The sequence below is a fragment of the Meleagris gallopavo genome, chromosome 4 (genome assembly GCF_905368555.1).
Source record: "Meleagris gallopavo chromosome 4, MGAL_WU_HG_1.1, whole genome shotgun sequence".
Classification (NCBI taxonomy): Eukaryota; Metazoa; Chordata; class Aves; order Galliformes; family Phasianidae; genus Meleagris; species Meleagris gallopavo.
Window position 1 is genome coordinate 33,218,119 of NC_139407.1, and position 13,870 is coordinate 33,231,988.

Consider the following 13,870-nt stretch of genomic DNA (forward strand, 5'->3'; position numbering starts at 1 on the left):
AAAGGGAAATGCTTTCCTCGGAGATTTTTTGTCATTCCTTATGAAAAGAATGCGTTTTCAGTACAAGCTCAAAATGCTCTGAGCTACTTGGTAAAGAGATATTGCAATTTTTGCCACCCGAACAGATAAAGTTGTCCCCAGCCAAGTACATTAGAGTTGTCAGCAGGCAGAGCAAACCGGATTAGCGATTACAGGGGATGCTATCTGCACCTGGCAGCAGTGATGTGATGAATGAGAGAGGAATCGCCACATGAGCGCTCCAATATACGGCAAGAGATGGAAAGGGGAAAGCAAGCCTACAAACTCAAAAACTCAAGATTGGAACAATTCACACAAAAAGGTATACGAGACTCCAGGAGGACTTCATTTATGTCCACCACTTGCTCCTGCAGAGATCCTTTGACCGATTATTACAGCAGATGTGGTGCATTTCCAACTGTAACAGTGTTTTCTTACGTAGCTCTGCAGGTTAGTAAACCTAAGCACAGACACTAGATGCTGTCCAATTTTGTCACAGTTCATATCTGGATCTGAACTTTGAACCAAAATGAAAACCTGAGATCCAGCTGTGCTGTATTTCCCACTCTGGCTAACCAGGATCATCATCACTGTGATTTTAAGAGAGACAGATCTTGCAGAAACATATTACAGCAGTGAGTGCCCAGTAGCAGAGGGGTAGGTGACTCACACAACAATGGCTTTTTTTCATTCAGAAGAGCTTTGCCTGCGTTGTAGAATAATGAACAGGCATACAATTCTCTGAAAAGAGGAGGTGTGATACAGGACACAGTAGGAAATGGATTTGGATAGGAAATAGATTTTGCTGAAAGTGGATTTTGAGCAGGGGCAGCTGGGAAAGCCTTGATGTTAAAAACAAGGTACCATGCTATCTACCAAAATTCAGATAGTGGAAAAAAGCCACAGCACCTCCTCCTTTGTTCCTTGCAAGTGGCTTATTCATTTTCATCTTTAAGTGTTCTGCTCAGAGCATGTAGATCCAAAAGCATCTCACCAAACACTATCAGTAAGAAATAGCGCTGTTGAGAGGATCTTTCCCGGGCCAGACAACATCAATGTTTTTTCCTGTTTAAAAAGAAGAATCCCCATATTGTCAGAAGGGCTGTCAGATGGTCTGAATCCTGAAGTTTTCTCCAGAAGATGCACAATTTCTTTCAAGTCTGTTAAAGAGTTAATCAACCAGATAATTTCAGCATATGCTTGGAATATTCCAGCATCTTTTCCCGTTACCCTGACAGATCAACTAGGAACATGTTAATACTGATAAATCTTAGTCATTTATAATACAGCATTATTACAGTAAACCAACCTAATTAATACCATTAGCACAAAATAGGAAAAAAAAAAAAAAAAAAAAAAAAGAAAAAAAGGAAAGAAAAAAAGAGAAAAAAGCACCAGGATGAAGCCCATTCGGTACTGGCTGCTGGGCACTAGCTACTAGCGGCTGTACGCTGTCCTCAAGCGAACATAGGAGGTGGTATAAATCTGTTGACTTCATTCAGAAGCAATATTCTGTGTTACCAAAGCAGCCATACTACGGTCATGGCCTCGAAGGGTCAGGCAGGATGTGAGCTCCATTGTTTTCCCTATTGCACAAACACAATGTTCGGCCCTTTGGGGTAGAGCCCCTGTCAAACATTTGTGCTTTTTGACAATGTGTTCTGTAGGATATTTGTTTTCAGAGTTGTAGTGCTGTACACGTATACAAAGACAGCACAAGAGAGGCATGCTTACCACTACACCTTTCTCCAGTGGTTAGACAAACGTATGATTCTTCAAAAAATGAGCAGTTCACAATAATTATGTTTTCATGCTGAAGATCACTAGCTTTGTAATACACGTAACAATGTCATTCTCCTGGGATGGCACACTCTTTCCTTTGACAATATGGTCTTAGGTTTTATTCCAAATGCATGTGTGTATCAAGAGCTTTGACAGTTCCTGGCATTCAGTTTGGCTGGGTTTCACCCCTCCATACTTAAACCTAGTAAGAGTATGTGTGGTTTACAGGAAATCTGACCCATATTTGTATTTACTAATAAGTAAATGAGGAAGTTTCTCATCTGAAGATACCTACACCTGGAGAAGCAAGAGTGGCAACTGCAAGTGTTACACCAGGAAAAATAACAACATTTTATCTTTTGGTCATAAATATAAACTGAGTAATACATGTCACTCTGGGAATAAAGCTAGGCTAACAGGCTACCTACTAAATAGGCTACTCCTATCAGTGAAAAAGGTGAGAAATCGTTGCAGCTAGGAAGGAAAACTACTTCTGATCCGCCCAGAAAGCAACTTGACAAATGCTAACCAGGACACCCGCGCCACCCACACACTTTATAAGGCTGGTAAATCCAACTGTGTGATATGTGAACAGAATTGTATCCCACGTTTCTTGAAGCACCACTGTGAGTGTGCTCAAGCTGGAAGAAAGCCAACAGTTCTCCAGGATTCCTTAGCATCTTGAGGTAATTTTAGCAGAACAAGAATCACAAGAGTATCAGTGAGTCTTGAACATTCCTTCAGGACAAAATAAATAAATAAATAAGTAAAAAATCTCTTACTTCATATAAGTCCATTAAAACATTTCATATAGCCATTTAAATCCCTCTTAACAGATTTGTTTTATCACAGAGAGAGGAGCTAATCCTCTCCCACCTGTCTTTATGATACGGAACCATAAACAAGAGCAAGTACTTTTCATTTGTTAAGCATTAACCTCCTCCCGGATAACACTATCATGCACACTAGAATTAGTGTAATGAAGCCCAACACACGAACTCTCAAATTTTGACCCTAACAATATATTCTTGCAGCAAAGAACACGGAAACTTAACATGCTTCCCGAACACCTCTTACCACAGTTTTTGAGGTGCTAAGCAAACAGAGACCTGAATCCCAGCCTGCAGAAGATTCCCTTTTTCCTTCCTCGCAGACTTTATGTGAGAAATTTCAGCACTCTGCTGCATACAACCAGATGGCCAGCTTGTTCAAATCCATCAGTGACCTATACAATTAGGTTAGTAGGTCAGCTGAACTTCTTGCCTAATTACACATGTCCAATCCTTTTACACACCAAGTGCCTTTATCTTTTTTTTCCTCCAAAATAAAAGCAATCTGAAAATGGTTAAGAAATCATTATCATTTACGTTGTAACAGCAACTGGATCTCTGACAGTCTGACCTGTGGGAAGTAACCTGAGCAACTCACTGACAAACTCTGAAGAACTCAGTCTGCCAGTCATCAAAATTCCCATTAACATTTGGCAAGTCTGTTCAGCTCCTTACATGACACTGTATCTCTGGGTGGACATTCCAGTTATTGTATTGTAGGAAGAAGAACTGACCATAATGACCCACCACTTTGAGCAAATTCAAAATAGCTTCTGTCTCTCCACGTCCTGGAGGCTTACTTTGTGCATCTGTCAGCTTGCTTAACCCCACCACCCCCAGAAAGACATCCACTTGCTCTCACGTGATCCTAATAGGTTCTACATCACAAAAATCTGCCCGAGAGGACACATCCACTTCCATACATTAAGGCAATCATCCTGAGTTCTGAAGGACCCAAGAATAAACTCAAATATAGAGGTACATCAAATACAAAAGATATAGCATCTACAACAATCTGTTACTTCCATTGCCTCAACACAGCCTTCTCTAGGGTCACAGCACTTAGAGTAACAATCAAGACATACAGTGAACAGTTATCTTCTGAATCTGCACAGGTCAAATGTTCCTCCTAAGAAACTGCAAATCCTCACTTCAGGTACTTGGCTGGAAATGAGGGAGGCAGAGGCCAACAATGTACACTTCTTTCCTTGAAGAGGAAGAACCAGCACTATTCTAAGCAAGCTTACTCAACGCAGAGCTGGATTGTATCCAGTTATGGAAATGTATTTGGCTCAGTATTTTTGATGGTCAATATATAGTCTTAAAAACAGTCTTATTTGACCAATGGTGACTTTGACAAGGATTTCATTGTCTCTTGAGGGCTGTTTGCAGCTGCCACTGTTGGAGAAGTATCAGTGATAGGAAGTAGTTCAAAGTGAGTCACTTACTCCTCAGAACATTCTTCTCTTGGCTTTGGTTCATCTCAAGAAGAACAAATCTTGGAAAGCAGATTAATATGCACACTGCCATCCCACCAGCTTCCTCGCCTGTAAGTTCTGTCACTTTTACATGCAGTATTACCAACTGCATTCTACAAAGCAAATGGTGTCTTAGATGCATTGATATTACAATTTCACTGTATACCTTGCAGAAATCATACAAGCCATTCAATAAAGAACAACTTCCAGTCAGCTCAGACAACACTGGATCGAGTTTGATGGAGTTAGCTACAAAAGCCAGCTTACTCAAATCATCAGCGTACTGGGAGTTACAACAGCTTGAGTATGACAATTCAAAGCAGCAAGACTTCAAAACGCAGAGACACATTTGTCAGATTATTACCATGCTCCTTAAGTGGAGTTTCTCTAGAAACACTTACTCGGAATACCCTGTGCAATTACATCCCTTTAATAAACTTTTCACTTTAAAAGAATTGCGAGGTTAGCCTTGACCCACATGGACAGAAGAAAGAGTGAATGGGGAAACCTCTTAATGAAAAGCGTTTTTGTTGAATACGTGTTAAATGGCCACAAACAGCCGTGACACTTGGGTCACCCTTAAGAGCCTTTAATTTAAAGACAAGGTAGACTCAGTTGACATTGGGAAAACTATTGGAAAAGAGCCAAGCAAGCCACACACATACGCACATTCGCATATGCACACACAACCTTCAAAGCTAGCAAACTGCAGAAACACAAATGTTGTTTTATATCCTGCCTCTTGGTTTTTATTTAGATTTGAGCTTAATAGGTTCATTGCTTCAACTGACATACAATTTAGCCAGCCAAGAAGTTCCATTATAGGAAAATTTAAAGTACTTTTACATGTTAATTTGGAATTCTTTAAAGAAAAAAAAAAAAGAGAAAGAAAAACCCTTGAAGTTATGGTTTCCTCCTTCACAAATATATGTCCAAATGCTGTTAAGTGAACAGGGCCTACACCTCCTGGCACTGTTAAGCACAATGCATACATCCAATTGCAAAACCTTGCTTGACACATAGTTAGCAAGCTTAAAATTAGGTAAACTAAACTAGAGCACAGACTAGTGGTTTTGAAGTAACAACAGGAAGTTACCTGCTACCTGATATCACACTAGGAAGGAAAAAATAAAAATCAAGAACCCAGAATATGCACGAGTAGCTCACAACTTCTTGTTGTAACAAAAGAACTCAAGAGCCATTTTCATTAATTAATATATTTTCTGCATTATAGTTAACATATGTACTTTCTTCGTGTCATCCTTATTTCGTTAAGTATTGATATTTTGTTATATTCAGACATGAGTACATTTTCAAAGTCTTTTTGCAATAAATATCATAAAATAATAGAGATTCACATAATAAATATTCTTTACAATAAAAAAAGTTTTAACAGACTTTTGTCTTAAAAATAGTTGGGATTCAACTTTGTGTTTTATACATAAAATATACAAAAAAGGACCACAATTTGTGGCTAAGGCAATAAAACAGGGAACAGAATAAAATTATAAAGTACAGAGCAGAGCTAAATCCATTAAACCAAAGGATCACGAGAAACATTAAAGATTCGAGAACATTTAGGTGACTCAATGACACCTGAAGGCTGTCTGGATACATGAACACCACCAACTTTAATATCAGCATGATATTGATGGACTAAAACAACAGGAGGAGAAGGGTGGAGTGAGCAATATCCTTCAAACATTTGACAGCAAGAGAAAAAACAAGTACAGTTGCAGCCATAATGTCTCCAATGTGAAGATCTACAAAAACCAAAGTTGTGTTAAGAAAGAATTAAAAACAAAGCAATAGGAACAATTGGCTAACTCTCAGGACTGAGAATATTGCAAAAGTCAAAAAAGGAGGAAAACAAACCAACCAAAAAGCAGGCTGCTTACTGAAGAATCAGGCCTTTCGTTTGGTAAAGCCTTACATCCCTCTCCGGAAAGAACACAGACAAGAAGTTATTTCACAATCCAGCTCACTCATGAGAGTTATTCCTTGGAGGTACCCAAGGGGGTCAGAGGAAAAAAAAAAAAATAAATTGCTGAGAATGAAAAACATCTTTGGGAAGATATTCAGAGCAAGAAGCTGAAAGAGCCAAATTAGCTCTCACTGTCTCTTTCAGGAGTGGTTCAGTTACAGACTCAGAAGACCCTGCCAAAGTGGGTGGCAGATGCAGATACCAAGTCCACACTTACCAAAGAGCAGCAAATGACTATACGTAAAACACTCCACACTCAGTTGACTCAATTAGAGGAGAAGAACAAAGATTCAAAGGGAATAACTTGTGTATTTGAAGGAGGGGGGGGGTGACAAAAAGGCAGGCCCCCCCCCCCACACACACACACCCCTAAAGGCAGGAAGGGAAGAAAAAATATTTATATATCAGCTACAACCTGAAAAATCAAAAGTTGGAGGAAGTAAACCTCCCTCCAAAAATCATGACGGCTTGCCCTGACCCCGGGAGGGGCAACTCTCCAGTTTACAATAGACAGTGTTGGAGTTCTTGCATCGGCAGCCCGGACGATTGACGCGGTCGTAACACCCTCGACACAGTTTTAGGCATCCTTTTGCAGGAGGGTAACAGAGCAAGCAAGGCAAAAACAAGGACATGGCTCCCATGCACAGGTACCTAGAACAGCAATGTGACTGGGAGCAAGAGCAGGGATTATCCGCGTACGAGTCCCCTTCATCGTCGTTAGAACAGTGGTAGAAGATCCCTTTGACCAAACACATGCAGGTGCCATACTCCACCATGCTCTCTGCCGAGCACAAGCACTGCCGGTTGCAGGCCAGGCAGGAAGGCAAGGCCCTCGGGGCTGTGCACTCACCACATTTGCACTTCCCACACTGTTCGCAGATAAACTTGTGCTGTGTCAAGTCCTCTTTCAAAGGACCCTTCAGATCATCTACAATCAATGACGACTGCTTGGGTTGCGTCTGGATTGTCCGCTCAGACCTGTGGCCCGGCCACGATGGAGGTGACCGTCCCAACAGTCCTTGCTCCGAAGAAGCACTGCTGTTGCTCCCAGAGCTGGCCGCGCTCCCCGTGCTGGTTGATCTGCTCAAAACAGGAACCCTTGCATTATGCTGATGTGGCACGTGCCCCAGGTGGCTGGGTCTGTGCTCATAATTGTTATTCACATTAATCGGTATGATTTCATGAGTCCTTTCGTGCTTCTCTTGCCTCGGTGCTGTCCGTGGCCCGGATTTTTTCACCACAGATGGACCTTCAGTGTAATCATTGCTGCCGCGGATCGCCTTGATCTGGTCCAGGGACAAGATAGCTGTAGGCTGGCTCTCCCGCTCATACTCCAGCCGCTGCCGGCTGTCCAGAGAGGGCTGCTGAATCACCACCAGCGAACCACCACTGCCGTGCTGGCTTTGGGGCTCCATCTGTAGTGATCTCTACTTCTGGCATTCAGCAGGAACCTGGCATGCATCTGAAATCCTAGAATAATAACGAGAAGACAGGAGGTATAAATAAACATTGCTTGTGTACATATATACACGCATACACAAGATCAAGCACAAAAGAGGAACAAAGAACAGGATGCTGTCTGAAAATAAAAATGCTATAGCAAACCACAAATTGCCCGAGCCACCTGGTGCCGAACTCTTTCAGCAGGGGATTACAGCAACGCTGAGGATCTGGCCAAAGTCCAGCAGCGAGGAGAGCCCGGGCATGGCATCATAGGTGAGGAATGCTGGAGGAGACCCCTCGCCATTAAACTCAGAAAGAAAATAACTATAAAAATCACTATTAACCTGTGCACTAACTTGGCAAGCCATAGAAGTGCGTGCTTCTCATGTGCTACCGAACTCGGTGTCTAATTAGCAACAGCAGTTCTGCCTGCCCCCAGAACTAAGCTAGAAAGGGGAAAACGCACTGTCAAGTCAGCGCTCTGCTGGCAGAATGGAGGGCACACACAGTCCTTGCATTTCTGTCTGGATCTACAGCACCAGAAAGCTGAAGAGATCTGTACTTCATCGCATTTGGGTACGGCTCCTTCAGGAAGCAAAGTGTGTGCACAGCAGAGCCTCAAACTAAGTCAGGTGGGCAAAGCATTTCCTATAGGATAGAAATTCAGCATCCAAACCTTACAAAATTAACATCTTGAGGTACCTTCTCACCAAAGGGCAGAGCGTGAATATGGATACAAGAGAATAAGACAAGCTAAGTGTCTTAGCTAATCCAAGCTATAATAAAGTTCTTTACTGAGTCTCTAGCTAAAGTGGATGAACAGATCCCTTTGCACAAGATAAACCAACTGAAAGCTTCTCAAACACAACCCTCACGGTTTATCTTTCAACTATTGACCCAAAGATTACAAATGCTGACCAGGAAAACTGCAGTGACAGCCCTGCACCCGTATAAGAGCTGCACATGAGACCCACGTAAAAGCTACCGCTCTTATACATAAAACTAAGAAAATAAACTGCTTTGCCTTAAAAGAAAGCCCAGAACAACTCGCTCCCCTTTCACCCCCACGAGATGTCACACGCAAACGCAGAGTGGAGCGGACAGACAGCACTAGGACACAAGCTGCAGCCACGGCAAGGAGCGCGTCCCGCTCCCGGAGCGCAGGGCAGGCAGGCTCACTGCAGCAGGTGGGGATGCATCTCCGCTGCCGACCACTCAGAGAGACGGTACCCGTTCATAAGGATGCAAAAGTCCCCGCGCTCGTCTGCCCGGTAAAGATCGCAATTCATATTTAGGGTCAGCAGATTAAGGAAAAAAAATAAGTGAAATGAAACGGCTCCACGCCACCGCGCTCTTTTCAATTTATCCCACACCACGAGCCGCGCTCTTCCCAGGAGCCGAACGCGAAACCCGCGACACGCACCGAGCGTGAACGGAGGTGAGAAGGGCGAGACGCACACGCAGCTGCGGCAGCCCGGATTGAGCTCCCGGGGGAGCAACGCGCGATCTCCTCAGGAAACGCGACAGCCCCCGTTGCCACCTCCGGGGGACGCGGACTGACAGCACCAGCTGCGGGCCGGGAGCGGAGAGAACGGCGAGAAGGTCAACCTCCGGCGTCGGAATCGGCTGCTCCCCCGCCCCCGGCCAGGCGCACGAAGTAACACAGCGCACGCGGGGCAGGAGAGCGCGGCGCTGCCCCCTCCAATCCCTCCCCGTCCCGCCCCGGTTCCGCGGAGCTCGGGCGGCCCCGGGCGGGCGGCGCGCGGCGCCCTCTGCGAGCGGAGCGGGGAGGAAGGAAGAGGAGGGGAATTAAAAGGAAAAAAAAAAAAAAAAAAAAAAAAAAAAAGTTATGAATGAAAACAAGGGCTGCCCCCCCTTCTGCGGGGGGAGGGCGCAGCCCGAGGTCGCTACCGCCTCACGAGGGCGGACTTCCCGGCGTTTAAAGCGGCAGCGCCGGCACGGGGATTCCCCGCCGCCGGCTCCGGGGCCCCGCGCAGCCCCTCCAGGAGGCGGCCGCGCGTTCCTTCTCGGGGCGCCTCGGTCCCGCACGAGAGCCGCCCCGCAGCGCGGTCCCGTCTCGAGAGCGGACTCCGGCTTCCCCCTGCGCGGGTTCTGTCAGGGCGCCCTCCCGTCCGCTCCCCGCCGGCGGCGGCTTTCCCGGGGCACGGCGGTGCTGCGGGAGACGGAGGGGGCGCGCGCGTGTGCCCGTGCCCGGCGGCACCTGCTCGGCTCCCGGCGCGTGCATGCCGCACGCCCCCGCCTCCAGCTCCCCGCGGCTCAACCACCAGTCCCTAACGTGTTTCTCGCCACGCAGCCGCCGCTGACGGCGGCGCTGGCTGCGGCTCGGGCTGCCCCCTCGGCGGCTCCAGGTCGCGCCCGGCGAGCAGAGCACGGAGCCGCGTCGGGCGGCACCCAGCGAGCGCTCCGCACGGCCGTCCCCGCGCCGAGAAAGCCCTTCGCGGGCGCTCCGCACCAGCCCTCTCTGAGCCGACTCTGCGGGGCCAGAACGCCGCGCGTCGCATTTCCTCCGCAGCTTCGGAGCTCATTCCCCGCGCCGCACGCGGTCCCTGCAAGCGGGCGCTGCGCCGCACCGCGCGGCCCTCGCCGCGGACGCAGAACAGCCCGGAGCGCTGCGCGCTGCCATGTGCCCGCTGCCGGAGGCTGACACGCTGCGAGCGCGCCCGCACCCCGCGCACCGCGGCCCCCGGCACCTGCCTCGGTCCCGCACGCCCGCGCTCACCTGAGGGCGAGGAGGCAGCCCGCTTCCCGAGGCACATTGGCGGCCGCGGCGCGGGGTCCAGCCCGGGCAGTGCAGGCAGCCGCGCGCCGCTCCGCGCCCTCCCGGTCCCACCGCCGTGCCAGAGTGAGGGCGGCCGCGCTCCGCCGCCTTTCAGCGCGCAGCCCCCGCCCGCCGCCCGGCCGCGCCCCCGTGATGTCAATGTGTCACCGCGCGGCGCCCCCGAAATCCCGGAGTGGACTCCCGCGCCCTCCCGGGAGCTGCTCCCGCCGCTCGAGCCGAGGTCACGGCCGCCGGCCTCCTCCCTCCTTCCTTCCTTCCCTCCTTTCTCCCTTCCCTCCCTCCCGCCGCGGCCCTCGGGCGAGCTCGGGGCGGGGCAGCGCGGCGCCGCTCGGCACAGCCCCGGCCCAGCGCCTCCCGGCACGTGCTGAGGCCGCCCGCCCGCCCCGCCCGCAGCGTCAGGTGGCAGCACCGCCCGGCCGGCAGGGGGCGCCCTGCAGGAGGGGACTGCACAGGCCCAGGAGGGTCTGGAGCTTGGCGTCCCGCTGCGCTCCTTCAGCCGATGACTTTAGAAAGTATTATGCTTATAATCCGTTACCCTTGTACCCATCCACTGGATGGAAGACTGCTCTTTGCAGGCAGGTACTGAAGCACTGGGGATTTACAGAGCTCACTCCTTGGCCTCACTGCCCTACCAGGCCTGGCTCTGCAGATGTCCATGGGAAGTTTGGCACTCGTGGCCTTCCTACTGTGATGATGGAGAGGGCACAGCAATGCCTTCAAAGCCATTGTTGCCTTCGCTGATATATGCTATTGTTTGAGTAACTACAGAGCATTAAAAAGCAACTACACACAGAAAAATCACAGAAGGACTAAGGTCAGAAAAGACTTCTAAGGTCATCCAACCATTAACCCATTCCCACCATACCCACTGACCGTGTCCCTCAGTGCCAGGTCCACATGGTCCTCTCGGGGTGGTGACTCCATCTCCTCGCTGCGAGAAAAAGAAATGATAGAAAAAGAAATCAACGTTTTGAGAGTTATAAACAATAATGCAACATACTGGGATGTGTGAGATTGTTAGTACCTGGCTAACCATCCCCAAAGTCCCCAGCCTGGAGCACTGCAATCGGCTTTTTGCAGTCTTTCTCGGGAGATTGATATTCTGCCTCATTTTGTCCCAAAGCAAAAAATAAAAACACATTAGGAATACTCAAAGCAGCTTAAAAGGAACCTTCACCCAAAAGCAAATCATTGTTACAGTGCCAGTACAAAAGTATTTTGCTGTCACATCTTCTGTGCCCAGACTACACTCTCACGGTGCAATTATTTTGCATTAATCTTCACTAGGCTTGTGCAGAAAATGTCCAGGCTACACTTTTTGTTTCTGTCACTATACTAAAAAAAAAAAAAAAAAAAAGGCTTCAACCATGTATTCTTCCATGAAATAAAACATTTTTGCATTAAAAGTTATATACTGAATATAATTACAAACTTAGAAGTAGTAAGAACAGGCTAGTGATAAACACAAAGCACAAATACTGTCTTCCAGCTACAGAGGTTCCAGTGACATCAGCACAAAAATCTTAGGTACTGCCATAAAGATAGGCCAATTCATCATTGATATTGCTAGGGGAATTAGGCAATGTGATTGCCCACCCAAACCACGCTCACACCACTGCAAGCAGAAAGCAAAAAGCTATTTTCACTGAACCCCATCCTGAAATTTGTGGGACCTATCGCTGCTCAAAATAACAATAAATCCTGCCAAACAACAAAAATTACTGTGGAACTGTAGTGCTTTGTAGGCCAGTACACTACATTTTAGATGTCTTTAGAAACAGCATTTCTGTAGGTGTGCTCCACGCAGTAATTCTCACAGCAACATCGACTGTAGTAGCATCAGAGGCAGCAGGAGGCAAACTGCAGACAGACTGCAGGTAACCATGCTGCTGGGGCCATACAGCCAAGAATACTGCACCTAGCAACCAGCTGTCTTCTCTTAGGAGGCAGAGTGCTTTTTTTCCTAGGAAACTGCTATAAAAACACTGCTAAACACTTTTTTTTTTTTTTTTTTGCACATCGCTAAAGCAGGTACAACCTTAAAAAGCTATGCCAAGAGTAACAGCTTAATTTTAGAAATACAATACAAGGCTTAAATGGGTCACTAAAATAATCAAGGATACTGGCAACAGTCTACTATCACTTGGCACCAGAATTAACACTTCATTGAAACAAGGCAAAACGCTCCAGTTATATCAGAAGGCTCTCCACACATTCAAGCAAACACGCCTGCATCTCCTGCAAGTCATCTCAGATTTTTCTTGGAAATGATAGCAGTAAAAAGCTTTCGTTAGAAAATGGAGAGCTAGAATTCTGGAGAATAAGTTGGCAACTTGGAAAGGACTGACACACCTTATGACTACATCCTGGCACAACCTTGCTTTGAGGATTGACAGACAGACAGGAATCCAAGATGTCCTGCAGGGAGCCTCTTTCTTACACTGACAATAAAAAGAGTCAAGAGAGACCAGCCCTCTATGCACAAAGTTAATCCTCATGACAAACCTCTGAGAATTAGGTTCAAGAGACTGAATGATCGCTGATAGTCATGATTCAGCCCCTATTTCCACTTTCACTTGCAGGATAACTACAGATAATCTCCCCATTCTGCAGTCTTGTAGTGCTTCTTCCTGGCAGTGGATGGCTCATTTTTGTTTGTTTGTTTGTTTATTTTTCCTAATCCACACTTTCCTAACTCACTTGATTGACTTTTACAGATTGTGAACCACACCTCTGTAAAGGTGAACTGTGATCCTCCCGCTACCTGTAATAAATAACAGTGCTTCCAACCCACCTAGGAGTACCTTTATATATCCCCCTAAGCAACATCTAGCCCATGCTAAGGCACACATCCCAACCGAGAAGGGGAATGCATTCTTGGACCCACACATCAGTACCTCATGCCTCCTCCTCAGCAGTATGAGGTTGCTTCATCTGTAAAAAGCAAAAGCCGTCCCATCTATCCTCACACGGTGTCATTTCAGACAAAACAGGTGTCCAACAGCCTATGCTTGAAGAATTCGATATTTACTGTTCCCATCACTCATCTTCTTTGGTGATAAGTATCTTAAGCCAATACAGCTCTGAGGAAACTCAGCAGAGAAAGTGTTTATCTTTGCACAAGTTATTTGTCAGTCACCTATGAACCTTCACAGCTGTAACAACAATTATAAAGTTATACAGGAATTTAAAAGCAATTAAAAAAACAACAATGCAGATTAGCATCTAAAGCCAGTTACAATTAGAAGCAAAATTGCTGTGCCAGTCTCCTTACCTGTAGAACGTGAAAGTCATGCATTCACCCATGCTGTGCAGACGGAAGCTTGCAGAGGCTCTGAGGAACAGCTGGGCTCTGCAGCTCCAAGGCCTGTGTGTGTCAGAAACACAAGAAGGTACTTTGCAGCCATCAGCGCTGGGAAGCTCAGGACCCACAGAGAATCTCTGAAATGGAGTGCAGGGAAACTGTGTGCTTTTTAGGAGAAGAATTCACCAGCACTGTGAGTAGCTGTTGAACACTGCTGTAATAATTGGACGT

At 46.9% G+C, this 13,870-nt stretch overlaps 1 protein-coding gene across 3 annotated transcripts; it reads right to left on the minus strand.

Annotated features, from left to right (window-relative positions):
• Positions 1 to 5,309: 5,309 nt before the first annotated feature.
• SPRY1 (sprouty RTK signaling antagonist 1) lies at positions 5,310 to 13,543 on the minus strand. Of its 3 annotated transcripts, XM_010709908.4 has the most exons (3): positions 13,233 to 13,543; positions 11,209 to 11,266; positions 5,310 to 7,562 (listed from the first exon to the last, which is right to left on the minus strand). In XM_010709908.4, the coding sequence occupies exon 3, from the start codon at positions 7,505 to 7,507 to the stop codon at positions 6,551 to 6,553; it is 957 nt and encodes a 318-aa protein (XP_010708210.1). In that variant the 5' UTR covers positions 7,508 to 7,562; positions 11,209 to 11,266; positions 13,233 to 13,543; the 3' UTR covers positions 5,310 to 6,550. The 3 variants fall into 3 exon arrangements, with proteins under 3 accessions (XP_010708210.1, XP_085078936.1, XP_010708211.1); XM_085222810.1 differs by lacking the exons at positions 11,209 to 11,266; positions 13,233 to 13,543 and adding an exon at positions 10,276 to 10,578; XM_010709909.2 differs by lacking the exons at positions 11,209 to 11,266; positions 13,233 to 13,543 and adding an exon at positions 8,959 to 9,114.
• Between the last annotated feature and the right edge of the window lie 327 nt (positions 13,544 to 13,870).